The sequence below is a fragment of the Fusarium odoratissimum genome, assembly GCF_000260195.1.
Source record: "Fusarium odoratissimum NRRL 54006 unplaced genomic scaffold supercont1.24, whole genome shotgun sequence".
Taxonomy (NCBI): domain Eukaryota; kingdom Fungi; phylum Ascomycota; class Sordariomycetes; order Hypocreales; family Nectriaceae; genus Fusarium; species Fusarium odoratissimum.
Window position 1 is genome coordinate 273845 of NW_022158709.1, and position 17462 is coordinate 291306.

At 49.9% G+C, this 17462-nt stretch overlaps 5 protein-coding genes across 7 annotated transcripts; 3 read left to right on the forward strand and 2 right to left on the reverse strand.

Moving 5' to 3' along the window:
* Positions 1-1848: 1848 nt before the first annotated feature.
* FOIG_12008 (DNA polymerase zeta subunit) lies at positions 1849-7330 on the reverse strand. Its single transcript, XM_031212717.1, has 2 exons — positions 6976-7330; positions 1849-6926 (listed from the first exon to the last, which is right to left on the reverse strand). The coding sequence occupies exons 1-2, from the start codon at positions 7208-7210 to the stop codon at positions 2077-2079; spliced, it is 5085 nt and encodes a 1694-aa protein (XP_031057595.1). The 5' UTR covers positions 7211-7330; the 3' UTR covers positions 1849-2076.
* Positions 7331-7453: 123 nt separating this feature from the next.
* On the forward strand, positions 7454-9059 carry FOIG_12009 (pre-mRNA-splicing factor SLU7). The gene has a single exon (XM_031212718.1). It carries the CDS (start codon positions 7557-7559, stop codon positions 8958-8960), a length of 1404 nt encoding a protein of 467 aa, XP_031057596.1. The 5' UTR covers positions 7454-7556; the 3' UTR covers positions 8961-9059.
* Positions 9060-9158: 99 nt separating this feature from the next.
* FOIG_12010 (50S ribosomal protein L21e) lies at positions 9159-11318 on the forward strand. 2 transcript variants are annotated; one of them, XM_031212720.1, is made up of 5 exons: positions 9159-9705; positions 9766-9870; positions 9947-10415; positions 10493-10608; positions 10724-11318. In XM_031212720.1, the coding sequence occupies exons 3-5, from the start codon at positions 10380-10382 to the stop codon at positions 11052-11054; spliced, it is 483 nt and encodes a 160-aa protein (XP_031057598.1). In that variant the 5' UTR covers positions 9159-9705; positions 9766-9870; positions 9947-10379; the 3' UTR covers positions 11055-11318. The 2 variants fall into 2 exon arrangements, with proteins under 2 accessions (XP_031057598.1, XP_031057597.1); XM_031212719.1 differs by having other exon boundaries at positions 9159-9870.
* Positions 9283-10001, reverse strand: FOIG_12011 (40S ribosomal protein S9; the record flags this gene model as incomplete). The annotated part of the gene is made up of 3 exons (XM_031212721.1): positions 9283-9694; positions 9759-9857; positions 9937-10001. 3 exons carry the CDS (start codon positions 9999-10001, stop codon positions 9283-9285), a joined length of 576 nt encoding a protein of 191 aa, XP_031057599.1.
* A 1136-nt stretch (positions 11319-12454) lies between the features above and the next one.
* Positions 12455-16922, forward strand: FOIG_12012 (uncharacterized protein). 2 transcript variants are annotated; one of them, XM_031212723.1, is made up of 5 exons: positions 12455-12820; positions 12877-13017; positions 13071-13555; positions 13613-16026; positions 16267-16922. In XM_031212723.1, exons 1-5 carry the CDS (start codon positions 12786-12788, stop codon positions 16351-16353), a joined length of 3162 nt encoding a protein of 1053 aa, XP_031057601.1. In that variant the 5' UTR covers positions 12455-12785; the 3' UTR covers positions 16354-16922. The 2 variants fall into 2 exon arrangements, with proteins under 2 accessions (XP_031057601.1, XP_031057600.1); XM_031212722.1 differs by having other exon boundaries at positions 12457-12820; positions 13613-16854.
* Positions 16923-17462: the final 540 nt, after the last annotated feature.

Consider the following 17462-nt stretch of genomic DNA (forward strand, 5'->3'; position numbering starts at 1 on the left):
TTCGACATCCATAATATCGATACCTTATGGTTGGAACCCATAGAATTTCGAAAGATTCCATTCATGCGCCTTTTGAAGCAAGATAAGGTTAGTCAAATATCGGCTACAATCTTTGTTCCTCATCACAATTTGCTTGATACGACCTGGAGCCTTACGGAATTCCTCAGGACATGTTTGGCATCCCTCAAAGCTGTGCCTGGCTGTCAGTTGTCGAATTGTCAAGCTTGTCAAGGTCGCATCCTGGCCTCAGATCATCATCGATATTGGCCACTTGATCTACATGATTGGCAGTCATCAGACACCAGACCACACGGAACGCATCCAGTCTTCCACTGCAAGGGCAACCTCCACTGCGGTTCGGCCCCTTCAGCGTTCTAGCTTGGAGCTGGCTGATATCTAGAAGCTTTTGATTGGGTCTTGGGGTCAGTCTTTGCCATCTTGCCAGCCCTCACTCAGGCACACTCACGTCTCTACAACTCAAATCAATAGCTCTGAGCTACTAAGGTCTAGACGTCGTACCTTGTGGCAAATCGATGTCCCTTTTTACTTACCTTTTGCTCTATCTCAACAGGTATGTATGCGCTTGATTAGGCACTGACAGCTAACTCATGTTTGGGTCAATGCTAACCAAAACACCATACGCGACCCCAAAAATGACTTGTTCCTTTCTCCACGTTGGAGCCGAGCTTACGGATACTGTACATTGTACAACGCATCGTACAGTACAGGCACACCTCACACCGCGCAATCTATCTCAAGGAGTCATACAGAGGAGATAGGTGAGAGGTGAGGTTTGCTGGCAACGCATTGGAGCCCAGCCAAGCCCTAGTCTCGTCTCATCCAGGTCAGCCCCTCCCCGTCTCCTTTTTTCACATTTTGCTCCGGTCGTTTTATCAGAGTCAGCGATGCCATGTGGCTGGCTGTCTTTGGGCTTCGGGAATGTGGAGGCGCCGCGCAAACCAACCCATCCAAGCAAGGTTGAGCTGGCCAAGTTGGTCCCTGATCTAGATCGTTAAGCTTTGCTCTCGATCTCGGTCTGCTTCACATGTCAGTGATTGTCTGACCTGTACCTGTACCTGAGATCTAGTTGTGGATCAGTGCACAGATTAATGTTGGGGAACTCTATCCGTAGCTGTTCTAGACATGTGATTCCTTCACCTTGGCTGGAGAGGCTAGAGAGGCTCTGATGCATGCCATTCACGCTACAGATAACAGCAAGATGATCAGCGGCCGCTATCGTGAACTATTCGGTCCCTTACTGTTGGCAGGGGTCTCTCTCGAAGCCCTTCGAACCTGGCTTGCTAACCAGCAGCTAATAGTTCCGGAGGGTCCGAGTTAGATCTCAACAAGGGGTTAAATGACGATATAGGCACATGTTATTGTCATATCTGCATGATTCGCTTCCATCGAGTCAGTTTTGGCACCTTCGTATCTATGAATAATTGTTTGAGACAAGAAGCGCCCGTTGTTTTTGTCTAATAAGAATGGGACTGACCAAAAATCTTCAATCGGCCCCCTTCAGGTTCGGACGAATCACAAGTGGGGCCGCGATGCGGTAAACCGCTCCGCCGGAATCACGGCTCCAGGACCGCGATATCCAATACATGTTGAACTGATTTCAACATCATCTACGGTCGAAATTCTCCGACGCTTAAACAAGGCAGAAGTGGCAGTCAAGTTATATAGAGTATGGGTTGAATCACAAAACAACCATGTAAGTCTAAATATTGAATTGGGATTGTTTAGCTATTAAATGAGACTTTCAAGGGACGTAAGTAGCCAGTATACGATACGCAATACCTGATAACCCTCTACAACCATTGCACCAACACCCGTACCGTACGAGGGAGCCGCTGTAATTACAGTTTTACTCATGAGGTCCGAGTTCAGCGATGAACCGTTGTCGATATCGTGTATAAAAGTAAAACTAAGTGAAACTGCAGGGTAGTTACCTGCATCCCATGATCTTCATGCATTATCCAACTCAACCCTATCATCCAAACGCCTCGTAATGCATGTACAAAACCACAATACCACCTCGTCATTAACACATAATCACTTACAAATCCTCCATCCTCACCACTCCAATGACAGTTTCTCCACACTGTCCACCAACGACTGTATCACAGGTTGACTTGCATTGCGCTGTCCCTTCGTCTTGCTAGCCTGCCTCATGCGTGTCCAAAACACAGGGCAATCCTTGCTATCACACTGAACGTCCTCAATAGGTCCGAGGCCAGAACAGCTGCGACAGAGCGAGAGTACTTCTTGAAGACGACGTTCCTCGGTTGTGAGTCGTGTCTGGAGTGTAAGAAGAGATGAGGGAACGTTCTTGCGGCAGGATGGACAAAGAGCATTGTCTTCCTGAGAGAACCTGAGACCACACACGAGACAATTTGTGGATTTCATGTAGGATTCAAGCGTTGTCTTCTTCTTACCGAGCGTAGTTGCGTGGTAAATACGCTGCACCTTGGGCATCTCATCGTACCACTGGCGTACGTTTGCACCCACAAGGTTGAAGATACGCTCCAGAGGAGGAATCAAATTCTTCGAGATATAGTATTCGGCATCGAGCTGCCAGTGAGGGTTACTCAGAAGCTCCTCGGGCGCAACGCATCGGTCAATGAGTCGCGCTCCTGGAGCACCAGTGATAACAACGTATGGAACTCTCTCACCATATTGCGGTTCTGCGCGAGCATCTTGAAGCATACGCTTTGTGCTGATGAGAGCTCCTGCAGGTGGTGCACCTTTGTCAGAGTATGTACCCAGACGCACTTCTTTGGCAAAGCAAAAGTCTTGTACCGAAACATTGTTGCGCATGATCTTCTGACATTGCTTCTGGAAGTAATCCTTGACCTGACTGAGATCTGCAGTCTCGAACAGTAGACGAAGGGCCTTTTCCTCGATCTTTTGCTCCGCGGGTGTACCGTCACGACGGACAGTCTCGATTCCCTTGGCATCGAACTCGGGCTTCACCTGATCTTTGCTCTCGTATTTGTAACCGACATAACGTTTCTTGGCGAGGAGAACGCAGGGATGATAGACTTTCTCAAATTTGAGTTTGATGGGTCGAGGGTTCATTTCGGTGATTGCCTTGGAAATCTCATTACCAATATCGAAAGCCTCATCTTTTGTTCGGCCCTTCAGATAGATGAAAAGACTGTCAGTATCGCCATAGACGACTTCGGCGCCCCATTTCTCAACAGAGTGGATATAAGCAATCGCTCGTTCAAGAGTTTCTCTGCCGGTTTGTACAATGCTGTCCGCAATCTCGGAGCATGGCATACGGCCGGAGAATGACGCTGAAGTGTAACCATAAGTGACGTTGGCGAGCAGTTTGAGAGCAAGCTGTCTGTTGTTTAGAAGCTGTTGCAGGGTTTTATCATCCTTGTCTTGCTTCATGCCACTCTTCACCATGACTCGAGTTTCCAGGATCTCAGTCAGCATCTTGGCTAGAAGTGACTTGCGGATTTCTGTCTTTGCATACATCATACCATTTGGAGCAATGTTGATATAGTCCTCCAGAAGGGCAAGAAGACCTTTCTGGCGCTTATACTCAGTAAAACCCATTTTGTTCATACCCCTCCAGTCGGTGACTCGTCCCAAGAAGGTTGAATAACAGTAGTTGTAAGCGATCATGACACTCGGGTATAAACTCTGGAAGTCAAGAACCAGAAGAGGACTATTATAGAAAGCGCTCTGTGGCTCCATGACAAGTGGTAGACATTCCAGAGCGTTCTGGCCACCAACTTGCTTGCGATTCGGTGAAACAAGTAGGAAGTTCTCTGGTTTGGCAATTCTGAACATGATCGACTCTACCTTGAATTGCGATCCTCGGGAGAAGACTGAGAAGAAGTCCACGCCCAGAAGTCGTGCCTGCTCGCTGGTTCTCGAAACCAGTTCGTTGGCGTCGAGAATCTCAAGATCGATCTTTGTGCGGTTCTGGTAGTATCTCAACATCCTGTTGAGCTCCCTATGCTTTCCGCCCTTGTACCAATTTGTCAAGGACTGCCAAGAATAATGAGGTATTCTTCGATGGAGCAGGTGCCAGACGACATTCTCCATGGTGTATTGGAGAAGGTTGAGTTCTCCTCGCATTGCCCTCCAGACATTAACCATGTGTCGACCGGTAACCCGAATAGTGGATGTGGTATTGAAACCCCAACGATCGTTCTCTTTGCCAAACCTGCCGTGTGATTCTGTCTTCATGCGGGAAAACTCATCACAGAGGTTGTAATCGTACTTCAGTCGTGCTCTCTCAATCAAGTAGCCCCAGGAACTGCCATGCACTTCGTAACCGGTAAGGATGTCGGGATCATGGTTCCTTACGATTTCGACCATTCGAACCATGAGATCCAGTTCGGAATTTTCTTCAATAACCTCGGCATTGGTCTGTCGCTGGATCCGCTGAGTAAACTCGGCGTCATTTGACAACAGCAGGATACCTGTTTGGACACCAGCTGAATCTTGGCTGCCGGTAGCAGTTCCATCAGATTTGATCGCCCAGAACACACACTGGACTTCATCTTCCTCGGGATTGGGCACAAACTTTCCTCTGGTATTTACGTGAACCTCCAAGCTCATGGTGCTCATGTATTGAATCTCATGCTGGACGCTGGTTGATTTCTTGCCCGGGGTGTACTTGAATCCGTGCTTGTTCTTTGGCGTGGGTCCATCGATCTGAGATTGATATTGCCTAGGAGTCGATGATATTTTGAACCCTTCCGTTGCATTTGCTCTGCGTTCCTTTTCTGCCCACCACTCCTCGACTTCTTGATATGTAGGCGGTGGATTTGTAAGCTCCCAACTTCTCAGCGAGCACTTCTTCCTCTGTCGCTCATACCGAAGTTCTGCAGTGGTCTTGTCAAAAGTCTCATATTTGAGCCCGTAGTTGGCTGGAGCTGTCCCTGTTGGGTCAAATTCGGGTAGAAAAGGCAGTGTGTTGCTCTCCAGTCGAAACTCCTTCCCAGCATATTCTCGCATCCGCCCAGGGACATCCTTCTCCCTGCTGTAATAAGCATCTTGATAGATCACGTCAGGAAGCCCGTATTGTTTCAAAGAGGAAGCCACAGCGGCTGCAGAAGGGGGTAGAGAAGACACCAAGTATACTTGCTGGCTGGCGAATCGACTCATGGCTCTCTGGATTTTCGATTCATTGCTTTCATCTTCTTCACGTCCTCCAGACGATTTCATGGAAGATGACAAAGCCATTTGAGACAACTCCGCTTCAGCAGGGAGAAAACTGCTGGGATCAAACGAAACATGCTTGGTGTGACGGCCATCATCGGTCTGCTGAGAAGCAGACTTCTGGCTCATCTGGCTGAGACGAAGTTTGGTGTTCGGATCATTCTGATCTTTGACGGTAGGAAAATTTAGCTTTTGGTTGGAGCCGGAAGCACCTTTCAATACAGAACCGGTGTTTTTGTTAAGCGATGGAGGACCTTTAAGAATGGAAGCTCCTCTGAAGGAGGAGGCGAGATTTTTGTTGGCGTCTGTTGAAGGAACGGGAACTAGGTCCATTTCATCTTCATCTACCATGGACAGTTGATTGAGTCTTGTCCTTTTGTTCGATGCCTGGGATGATAGAAGATCATCGAGCGGTCGCTTGAGCTGGGTCAAATTAGACGAGGTGAGCGTCGGTGCTTTCTCCGTCCGTCCGATAAACCCTTCGTCCTCTGCATAATCAAGCAACTCTTGGTTCACCGGGAGGTCAGGAAGTTCGCCAGTCACCAGGCTACTTTGACAGATCCCAAGGGCCGACCTCCAGAATGTCTTTTTATCAAATTTGTCGGGATTGATGTTGAGAGCCGCCGCTAGTTCAAGATCCTCTTGTGGTAGTTGGTCTGTTGGTCCGCGAGAAACTTTTGCGGCAGCCTTCTCTATTGCTACGAGCGCCGCAATGACATCTTCATCAGAGTCTTCAGGGTAGAAGTCATTGTGTGCCTCTCCAACCTGACGCACTTTACCCTCATCAACGACAATACTGCTTCGCAGATCTTGTTCCGCCTCCATACCGAAGGGCAATCCTAAAGCTGGTGCAAGTTTCGATGGGAAAAGGTCTTCAACTGACTCCAAAGTAGTATTAACATGCTCTTCGTATGGATGCGGCTTTGCAAACGTCTCAAAAGTAAGCTCTTCCGGGTCAACGCTGAGCTTCTCTTCAGAGATGAGATTTTGGATCTCAGTCCTGAATTCTTCCTCATGAAGCCAGCCTTGCGGTTGAGAGTCGCGAGCGTTGGCTGACATTGACACAAGGACTTCTGGTGGAAATGGACTGCTGCCCTCAGTCAGATCTTGCATCTTTCGTTTGCGTCTCTTCGTCTCATCTTTCCACAGTCCAGCCATGCTGTAGACAAGCTTCATGTCTCCAGGAAGGGGATTGGTTCTTTCCGTAAAGCCATGATGGAGAGGCCTTTCCTTGACCTTGTGTCGGTTGATAATATCCTGTACACATATATCCACTTCTATCGAGCAGTGGCTACTTCGAGGAAGCGTGGTTTCGTCGGTAATGTGATCAACAGAGATTGATCGACTGTGCCATTTGTGCAATGAACTCGATCCCTGTTCATATTCTGGAACTGGAGATCGAAACCGAGCAACGGATGCATCCAGATAATCACACCCATATAAGTTGAAGTCTGTCATGAATTGAAGAAGGTACTGAAGGTGTGCTTCGTATGGCTGAAACTTGTTCTTCATAATCACGCCTTGCTGAAGAAGATCCGCCAATCTCGTCATGACAATGGGATTGAACATGTAAATCTTCAAGAAGAAGCGATACCCCACGTGAAAGCCATAGAAGGGGACACCCTTGACAAGAGTGATCCTTGCCACGAACCTTGCACTGTCACCTTTCTGATCTCGTCGATAGCTGACTGCTAACGCATGATCTATGGACAGATGAAATCGATATATATAAGCACCGACTAGATATTTTAGTGCCAACAGATGTTTACTGGAGTATACACGACGAACCTTCATCAGGACTTAAGCCTCCTTCATATTCCACGTACAAGTACGGAAATGCGCCGTGAATATGGGCGCATACTTTTTGTCCCGTTTCAGTAGACCCAAACACGCGAACAACAGGAACTCTGGGTCCCTTGGATATCTGGGAGGGGCGAATGTCGTTACGAAGCTGGGGGTCATATCGCGAGGGTGTCGCTTGATAGTGATCGATACAATTGAGTCTGACCCGGAACAAGTCCATATTCTTTGAAGTTTGGATCCATCAGGGGCTTAATACTGTTTATTAAGAACAGAAGAGCCAAACATTGCTCAAAAAAGTGTTCTTAATAAGCTCAATTCACTCTGAAGGTCTTTGTGTAACCTCGACTGCTTATGAGACGCGTTTTGCTATGGCTACCAGCCTCTTACAGACGCGCGCGGTCACGTGCTGATAAGACTGCTTATCTAAACAACTTTCCGCTCTAGGCTCAGTGATCTGCGACGGAGGCATCACCCGTTTTGACTTCTGAACATTTGGCTCTGATTTTTTATCTCGTTGTGTGAAAGTCGCACGTTTCAATAGACGGAAAAGCTATACATTGCTCGCCATGCCTACCGCACCCGCAAAACCACCGCCCCCAAGTACTGGCCCTGGAGGCGCTGGTGCCGCTTTGAAGGAAGAGAACATCTACATCCCATCCTTCATCAGTAAACGCCCGTTCTACGCCGGCGAAGAAGGCGACGAGAATGATTACCTCCAGCATCAGCGCCGCGAAGAGAAGAACGATAAGTCTCAATGGTATGATCGAGGTAGAAAGGCCGGCCCAGCGGCCACCAAGTACCGCAAAGGTGCTTGCGAAAACTGCGGCGCCATGACTCACAAGAAGAAAGACTGCCTGAGTCGGCCACGAGCCAAGGGTGCGAAATGGACAGGCAAAGACATTCAGGCCGATGAGGTGATTCAAGATGTCAACATGGGATGGGACGCCAAGCGCGATCGCTGGAATGGATACGATGCGAAGGAGTATCGCAGTGTGGTCGATGAGTTCAACCAGATGGAGGAGCTACGCAAGCAGGCCACCAAGGACGGAAATGCCGATGAAGAGACAGAAGAAGGCGACAAGTATGCGGAAGAGAATGATATGAGCAAACATCAGAGCACAGCAACACGACAACTGCGAATACGAGAGGACACAGCCAAGTATCTTTTGAACCTCGATCTAGAATCTGCCAAGTACGATCCGAAAACGCGATCACTGGTCGATGCAGGTGCAACGGCAGACAAGGCAGCGGATGCATTCGCGGAAGAGGGTTTCATGCGATCCTCAGGCGATGCTGGCGCATTCGAGAATGCTCAGCGATACGCTTGGGAGGCTCAAGAAAAGTCTGGTAACACAAGCCAGCATCTGCAAGCAAACCCCACAGCAGGAGAGTTTTATCGGAAGAAGGAGCTGGAGGAGGCAGAGGCAAAGCGTGCGGAACGAGAGAAGTTACTGCTCGAGAAGTACGGTGGAGATCAGAAGGCTATGCCGGCTGCTTTGCGCAACATGGCTATCACCGAATCCGAGACGTTTGTTGAGTACGATGAGGCTGGTTTGATCAAGGGTGCGCCCAAGAAGGTGGCCAAATCCAAGTACGCTGAAGATGTTCTCATCAACAATCATACTTCAGTATGGGGAAGCTGGTGGTCCAACTTCAAATGGGGCTACGCTTGCTGTCATTCGTTCATAAAAAACAGTTACTGTACTGGTGACGATGGAAAATTGGCATGGGAGGCGGCTGAGCGTCAACGAACTGGGGCCAACCTGGTCAATGATGATGAAGAGGAGACAGAGGAGCCTTCAAAGGAGGAGGCAGAGAAGAACAGAGAGGAAGAGCAGCCGCGCAAGCGGACAAGAGAAGAAATGATGAATGGTGTGACAGAAGAGGAAATGGATGAGTATAGGAGGAAACGGACTGTGACGAACGACCCAATGGCAAAGCTGCTGGGCAAGGATGAACTTTTATCATAGCGATGCATTACTATACATAATTACAACACTGTTACATACCATGGGCATCAGATACATGGCGACAGCTACATTGACATTGAAACATTCACAGCAAATGAATAATTATGGGTGGATGTCGTGATTGGATTCATGTTTCATGAGATTCATGTACACAGGTGGAGAGACACCGGGAAATTTTTGTTTGTCGTTATCCGGTGAAATCATTCCATTTTTATCCTCTGGCCAACGCCGCAAGCTATGAAGAGAATCCCCTTCCCATGAGTGGTATTCCATCACCAAGTGCCCTAGACAGGGGGAATCGTTTTTGCATTTTTGGTTGCATTTACTCCTCGTCCTCCTCATCCTCACCCCCCTCACCGCCAGCAGCGGCGGCGGCCTTCTTTCTGCGGACACGGCCGGGACGGCCACCACCGAAGGGCGAGGTAAGAGCGAAGTCGATGTGCTTCTGGGAGTCGAGACGGACGATGAAAGAGGGAACGTTGACGATCTGCTTTCCGACTCGGATGTGACGCTGGCGGATCAGAACACGGGCGTGGTGGATAGACTTGGCAAGACCGAGCTTCCAGACACAGGTCTGGAGACGGCGCTCAAGGAAATCCTCGATCTTAAGAGCCAGGACGTAATCGAGCTTCATGCGGGACTCGTCAAGGACACCGACACGGACGAGACGTCGAATGAGGGCATTGCCTTCGAAGAGACGCTTGGGGTCCTTCTCGTCGAGGGTAAGAAGCTGACTGTAAAATTGGTTAGAAGACTCTTCCTCATCAGCGCACACAAAAAGTGCAAAGGTTTACATACCGAGCAGCACGACGGATCTTGGACAGAGTCAGACCGACTCGCCAGACCTCACGCTTGTTGCGCAGGCCATACTCGCCGACGAGCTTCAACTCGGAGTCACTATTGTTTTTCGGTCAGTCTTCATTCACATACGACTTAAACAGAGACAAGCTCATGCTCAGTGGCCGGTGATACTGACAGTCGGGCAGACTCGAAGGGTCGGCGGGGGACACGGGAGGTCTTGGAGTGGGCGCGGGGAGGCATCCTGAAGACTTTGTTAATTGATATTCTTTGGTGATGCACTCGTGGCGGCGGTGATATACTCACTTGACTTGCTCCTTGGGTGTTCTGCGGGAGTTGAACTTTCTCACAAGACACGAATCGTAGCAAAATGTGCGGACAGAAATTTGGCGGAGCTAGCGGTCACGTGCGCCAGCTGAACCCTAAGACGCAGGTGCGACCCAACCCACAATCGCCCTTGCCCTACTGAGGTGGGAAAAAACTTTCGGAAAATCTGAGGTCCCGCTCCCACAAGGCCGCCTTCGAGAAATCCACAACACCAAAGCGAAGGACTTCACCATCTCTTTCGCCAACCACGACTACTAACCCCAACCCGACCGGTACCGGCATATCACATTCGAGATGGGTCACTCCTACGGAAAGAGAGCGGGCACCCGCGTATGTTCAACCACCGATTCCTGCGAGAATGAAGTTTCGACGACGTCGGCATGAGACTGACGATGTGAATTTTTTAGTATGCCTTCAGCCGGGACTTCCGCAAGAAGGGTATGATTGCCCTGAACACCTATCTCCGACAGTACCGCGTTGGTGATATCGTCGACATCAAGGCGAACGGTGCCGTCCAGAAGGGGTAAGCAGAGCTCCCTTTGCCATCATGCGACAATACACGCGAAACTGCGAGACTTGGACGCTTTTTGGAGGAATTCCTGTGGGCATTGGAACAGGAGGGCTAACAATGGTCACAGTATGCCCTTCAAGGTGTACCACGGCAAGACTGGTGTCATCTACAACGTCACCAAGTCTGCTGTCGGTGTCATCATCTACAAGCAGGTGAAGCACCGATACATCGAGAAGCGAATCAACGTCCGAATCGAGCACATCCAGCAGTCCCGATCTCGTGAGGACTTTCTCAAGCGAGTCAAGGCCAACGCCGAGGCCAAGAAGGAGGCCAAGGCCAACGGTACCGTCGTCCAGGTCAAGCGTCAGCCCGCTGGACCCCGTGAGGCTCACACACTGTCGCTCGCCGACAACCCTCCTCAGACCGTCACTCCTCTTCCCTACGAGACTACGATCTAAAAGAAAAGAATTGCGGGGTTGGTGGTGCTGGCTTCTATTTACCTGGGGTATTGCGTCCGGATGGGAAACTCTGCATGGCAAGGGCTTGCATTTTGATGTCCATAGGCAATGAGACCAAAAAAAGACATCGTTTGAAGCATGCCGCTGTCTGTATCTGAAGATACCTTAAGTGAAATGTGCCTGGCCCATATAATGGGCATGGCGTCTGCTTGACGTATGAATGAACTGACGTTTCTCCATCATTCATTCCGTGTGATTGACCGATGTCGTTTTCTTATATATTGAGGTGCACGGTGGATGCCAAACACAGATTCGGGTCCATTACTGGATCGACAAGTATCACATTATGGCTCATCTAGTTATGTCATTTATTAATAAGAGGCCTCGTTACACTATACTTGCAGCCATTCCAGTTTCGTCGTGATATTAACATTGTCGTCAGTAGAGACGCTCAAAATGATCCAAGGCTTCCATGTCTAAGGACATCAATTCGATTGTCCCAGTCCGCCTACCCTGTACCTTTTATGTTGTTCTCATGTTATTCAGATGCCCTGCCATGACTTACATACGAACAAAATACTTTACTCGGCATTTCATTCTAGGCGTTACGTCTAAGTGCCACTCGAAACTTCTTTCAATACGATAGTCACAAGTTTAATTCCTCGCCAATTGTGTCCATCTCCACGTCGTTCTTGAAAGTTCAGAGTGAACTCGTCGTAGACAGCACTATACTTATAGAAACTCATGAAAGAAGACGATATGAGTTGTTGCTACACTACTTAGATAGGCTCATTTCGTATGTCGAGGATGATAATGTAACAAAGAGCCTTACAATGCCGTACATGAGTCGAGTTGACCCTGTACGTTGCAAGTATTGGGTGGGACTCTCAGCTGAGAATGAAAGCTTTCTGTATATGCTTGGCTTAGATTGTGTTACTCTATGTACATATGTAGCTCGAGAGCTGAACAAGATAAATGTTGTATGTGAATACCTGAGAAGTCTGCAAGATTTTAGAGTTCACTTTACGAGAGCTTTGAATAATTCATGAGCATATTATATAAATTTTACCATGAATGCTCCTCAACTTTAAACATTTCATAAAATATGAGAAAACACCGCTCAGCTCTGTTCTTTCATGTAGTCATACTCCAACAACTCTGCCGAACTTGTAATTATTTCAAGATGCGTCTACCATTATATATATTACAGAATATACTAGCTGATGCTATAAAACCATGTCTTGAACCTTTCAAAGTGCTCGTCTAAGTGTGATACCTAACTTGGCCACCAATTCAAGGAAGCTGACTGAAGTCTTCAACAGCCGTGCCCCACACAACGGACGATACGTACCCTGTATGACGCTCGCCTCTTGGCTCTTGCGGCCCAGCCACTGAAGCTACTACGACATCCATCGAATCGCAGAGACGAGCCACGCCCAAGAGCCGCCCAAGATTTGTCAAGGCTGACGACGACCGCGAATACTCGATCTACAGCCGCATTCTCACAAACCTCAGTCCCTCGATCTCTTTAATCATCCTTTCATTTCTTACGGTTTACTCTCTGCCTAATCTCCTAAGCTTGCGCGGCGTCGGCTTGACTGGGAAATTGTCTCGTGATTTCCAGGGGCTACTATAGCATCGTCGAAGACCTGACCAACTTTCCTTGCACAAACATCTTTACCCATTATCGAATAATAGCGTCGCGGAGCTTGCCCGCCACCAATTGCAAACATGGCTGCTGCTGTGCGCGGCACCGAGCATACCAAGTCAGCGACACCGTCACGTTTCATGACCGCCAAGCTAACCCCGTCATCGTGCGCAGAACCGATCAAGAGCTCGCTATCAACATCAAGAAGGCTACAAACGTCGAGGAGATCTCTCCAAAGCGAAAGCATGTCCGAGCATGTATCGTCTATACATGGGACCATCGGTCCTCCGCCGCCTTCTGGTCCGGCATCAAGGTGTACGTCTCATACGTCCTCATCATGACAACTTCCGCTGATCGACTACCAACAGCCAACCTATCCTAGCCGATGAAGTCCAGACATTCAAGGCCCTGATCACGATCCACAAGGTACTCCAAGAAGGCCACCCCAGTGCTCTCAAGGAGGCAATGGCAAACCGCGCATGGATCGATAGCTTGAACCGCGGAATGGGCGGAGGAGAAGGCATGCGCGGTTATGCGCCTCTGATCCGCGAATACGTCTATTACCTACTTGCGAAGCTCTCCTTCCACCACCAGCACCCTGAGTTCAACGGAACTTTCGAGTATGAGGAGTACCTGAGCTTAAAGGCCATCAACGACCCTAACGAAGGCTATGAAACCATCAGCGATCTGATGGTGCTGCAAGATAAGATCGAGCAGTTCCAAAAGCTGATCTTCTCGCACTTCCGAAATGTAGGAAACAACGAGTGCCGAATTGCCGCCCTCGTGCCCCTTGTTCAGGAGAGCTACGGAATTTACAAGTTCATCACGAGCATGCTGCGCGCAATGCATTCAAGTCAGTGACTCACTCCCCCACCCCTCTTTAGGATCCTTAGGGTTAACATCAACAAAGCAACCGGAGATGACGAGGCCCTTGAGCCCCTTCGTGAACGTTACAACGCGCAGCATTATCGCTTAGTTAAGTTCTACTACGAATGCTCAAACCTTCGGTACCTTACCAGTCTCATCACCATCCCCAAGCTTCCTCAAGATCCTCCCAACCTCTTGGCGGAAGATGACGATGCACCTGCGCTACCCGCGCGACCGAAGCAGGAGATTGAGCGAAAGCCGTCTCCTCCGCCCGAGCCCAAGAATGACGCACCTGATGAGATGAATGAATTCTGGAAGAGCGAGTTGGATCGTCAGAACCGAGAGTACGAAGAGCAGCAGCGCATCCTTGAGCAGCAACAACAACAAGCTCTCCTGGCCCAGCAGCAGGCACAACTTCAGGCTCAGCGTGAGTTTGAGCAGCAACAACAGCAACTGATGGAGCAGCAACAGCGAGAGCAGGAGGCGCTCATGGCGCAACAAGCGCAATGGCAAACTCAGGGACGCCTGGCCGAGCTGGAGCGTGAAAACCTGAACGCGCGCGCTCAGTATGAGCGTGATCAACTGATGCTCCAACAGTACGACCAACGAGTCAAGGCTCTCGAGGGTGAGCTGTCGCACATTCAGAACAGCCTTGGCCAGCAAATGAACAGCAAGGATGATCAGATTCGGGCTCTTCAAGAGCAGGTCAACACATGGAGGACGAAATATGAGGCACTGGCCAAGCTCTACTCTCAGCTGCGACACGAGCATCTCGATCTGCTTCAGAAGTTCAAAGCCGTTCAACTCAAGGCGGCCAGCGCCCAGGAGGCTATCGATCGACGTGAGAAGCTCGAGCGTGAGATCAAGACCAAGAACCTCGAGTTGGCCGACATGATCCGTGAGCGTGACCGCGCCCTTCACGACAAGGACCGCGCGACTGGCAGCAGCAAGGATGAGGTTGAGAAGCTCAAGCGCGAACTTCGCCTGGCCCAAGACAAGGCCGATAACCTCGAGCGTAGCAAGGGCAACGAGCTTTCGACAATGCTTGCCAAGTACAACCGTGAGATGGCGGATCTGGAGGAGGCACTGCGCAACAAGACACGACAGCTGGAGGATGCTCAGATGAACCTCCGCGACGGCAGCTCTGACCTCGAGCAGCTCCTCCGTGACAAGGAGGAGGAGCTTGAGGTGTACAAGGCGGGCATGGATCAGACTCTCATCGAGCTCAACGAGCTCAAGATGAACCAGGGTGACACCGACCATGCTTTGGATGGCCAGATCGATGCCCTCATCATGTCCAACCTTGACAAGATCAACGACATTATCGACTCTGTTCTCCAGGCTGGTGTTGCGCGTGTGGATGATGCGCTCTACGAGTTGGATTCCAGCATGCAGGCTGGTAACCAGAATGCGTCTCCCTCTTATGTACTGTCACAGATCGAGAAGGCCTCAGCTAGTGCTATGGAATTTGCTACATCATTCAACAACTTCATCGCAGATGGACCAAATGCGACACATGCTGACCTTATCAAGGCCATCAACGTCTTCTCTGGTGCCATTGCCGATGTCTGCAGCAACACCAAGGGTCTTACCCGTCTAGCTACAGATGATAAGAAGACCGATGCTCTCATGAACGGAACCCGCCAGCCCGCTATCTCAGCTGTACAGTTCCTCCGAGGTCTTCAGAGCTTCCGACTCGAGGGCATGGATCCCTTGCAGAAGACAGACGTGGTCATCAACAGCAACAACGACGTTCAGATGAACTTGCAGAAGCTCAACAAGCTTGTTGAGTCGTTTGCTCCTGGCTTTGGCAAGCTCGCCAACAAGAAAGGAGACTTGGGTGACCTCGTCGACCAGGAGCTCAGTAAAGCTGCAGATGCAATTGCGGCAGCCGCTGCGCGACTGGCCAAGCTCAAGAACAAGCCTCGTGATGGCTACTCAACCTATGAGCTCAAGGTGAACGACTCGATCCTGGATGCGGCGACGGCGATCACCAACGCCATTACGCAACTGATTCAGGCGGCGACAGTGACACAGCAGGAGATCGTACAGGCAGGTCGTGGATCGACGTCACGAACAGCGTTCTACAAGAAGAACAACCGATGGACTGAGGGACTGATCTCTGCCGCCAAGGCTGTGGCGTCGTCGACTAACACTCTGATCGAGACAGCAGATGGAGTCATCTCTGGGCGCAACAGTCCAGAACAACTCATCGTGGCCTCGAACGATGTGGCGGCGTCGACTGCCCAGCTTGTGGCTGCCAGCAGAGTTAAGGCAGGGTTCATGTCCAAGAGCCAAGAAAAGCTCGAGCAGGCCAGTAAGGCGGTGGGTGCGGCATGTCGAGCACTGGTACGCCAGGTGCAGAGCTTGATCAAGGAGCGTAGCCAAGAGGAGGACCAGGTGGACTACTCCAAGCTCGGAGCGCACGAGTTCAAGGTGCGGGAGATGGAACAGCAAGTAAGTTTAGCAGCCTCCCCCGTCATGTGTTTGGCAACCCTTTCCCCTGGTCGCCTCTCTCTCATCTCCCCCTGTCGTGGCATCACATATCACATCACAACTACCATGACACATCGACACCCCTCACAGGTCCAGTTAATTCCGGGGCCAGTGCGTTCGTAACGGTTACTATATCCGGCAAAGTTTATTTTAGCCCCCTCGTGAAAGATGATGGACTGACAAGCCACCAACAATCAACAGGTCGAGATCCTCCAATTGGAGAATGCCTTAGCGTCGGCTCGACATCGTTTGGGCGAGATGCGGAAGATCTCATACCAAGAAGAGTAAAGACGCAGATTTGGGTCTGCTGAAGGCATCCGCAGCTTCAGCCTCAATTATCGACACCCGACCAATGATAGCTCAGGAGTGAGACTGCACAACCAAAGGAGACACACAAACACCAACCCCAGAGCCCCCCTTGGATAGTAAGGTATTAGAGTTGATGGGGATGGCTTGCACTTGCTTAGCCTTGGTCGATTTTCGTATGGCACGCGGAGGAGAAGAAAGTCTGGGCATTTGAGCATGGACGATTACACTCCCATTTCTTACATTTCATTTCGCGACGCGAGCAAAGACGCGAGATATAGACGGACTACCCGTAACCGTCACCGGTCCGTACAGTGCCGGAGGATTTCATGAAGAACGAAAGCCGTGGTCCCTGTCGATGGAACCGTGTTTTAGTCCACCTTAGTGTCTGTTGGGCCGGCGATGCGGATAGTGTTTCTTGTGTTACTAGTTAGAAACAGGCGTAGCTTAGCGAAATATGTTCACTTTCCGAATTCCTGGATATGTAAGACATGTGTTGAGATTCTCGTTTCTTGTGCTGCTGGAGCTGAGTCCGGGGAGTCGGACGGTGAAGCGATTGATCAGGCTCAGACAGGCTGAGAGCCGACACGCTCGCGAAACGAAGTGGTATGCACATGCCTTGTGCAAACTGCGTCAACGATGTTACGCAAACAGCTGTATCCTGGTCATGTCTGCGTCTGTCGAGTGTATGTGAAACTGTCGGAAGCTGCCAATCGGATACTGTACTAGGGAGCTATGCTCTTGATAGCTAGAATACTTACGATAACCCTGCCCTTGTCAATTGGTCTGTAAGTAGCAGAACATCATCAGATGATCAATTGCATTCGAAGGAGCAACTGGAGATCCTGGTCGTCAGACAAGTGCAAGAAGATGCAAAGAATCAACGATGGCTCTGCGCGACCATCGTCGATTACAAGGGCACCTTGCTTCCAAAAGCAATTCTGCACTGGTTACGCCACCAAATCATAGCAGCAGCAATTGCACCTTGCAAGATACTCAGTGAAGAGGAACTAATCAGAACCATCCCAAGCAAGAATTCCTCGAAACAGAGCTCTCTAATAGTGTTGGATATCGGTTTAGAATGTCCTTGT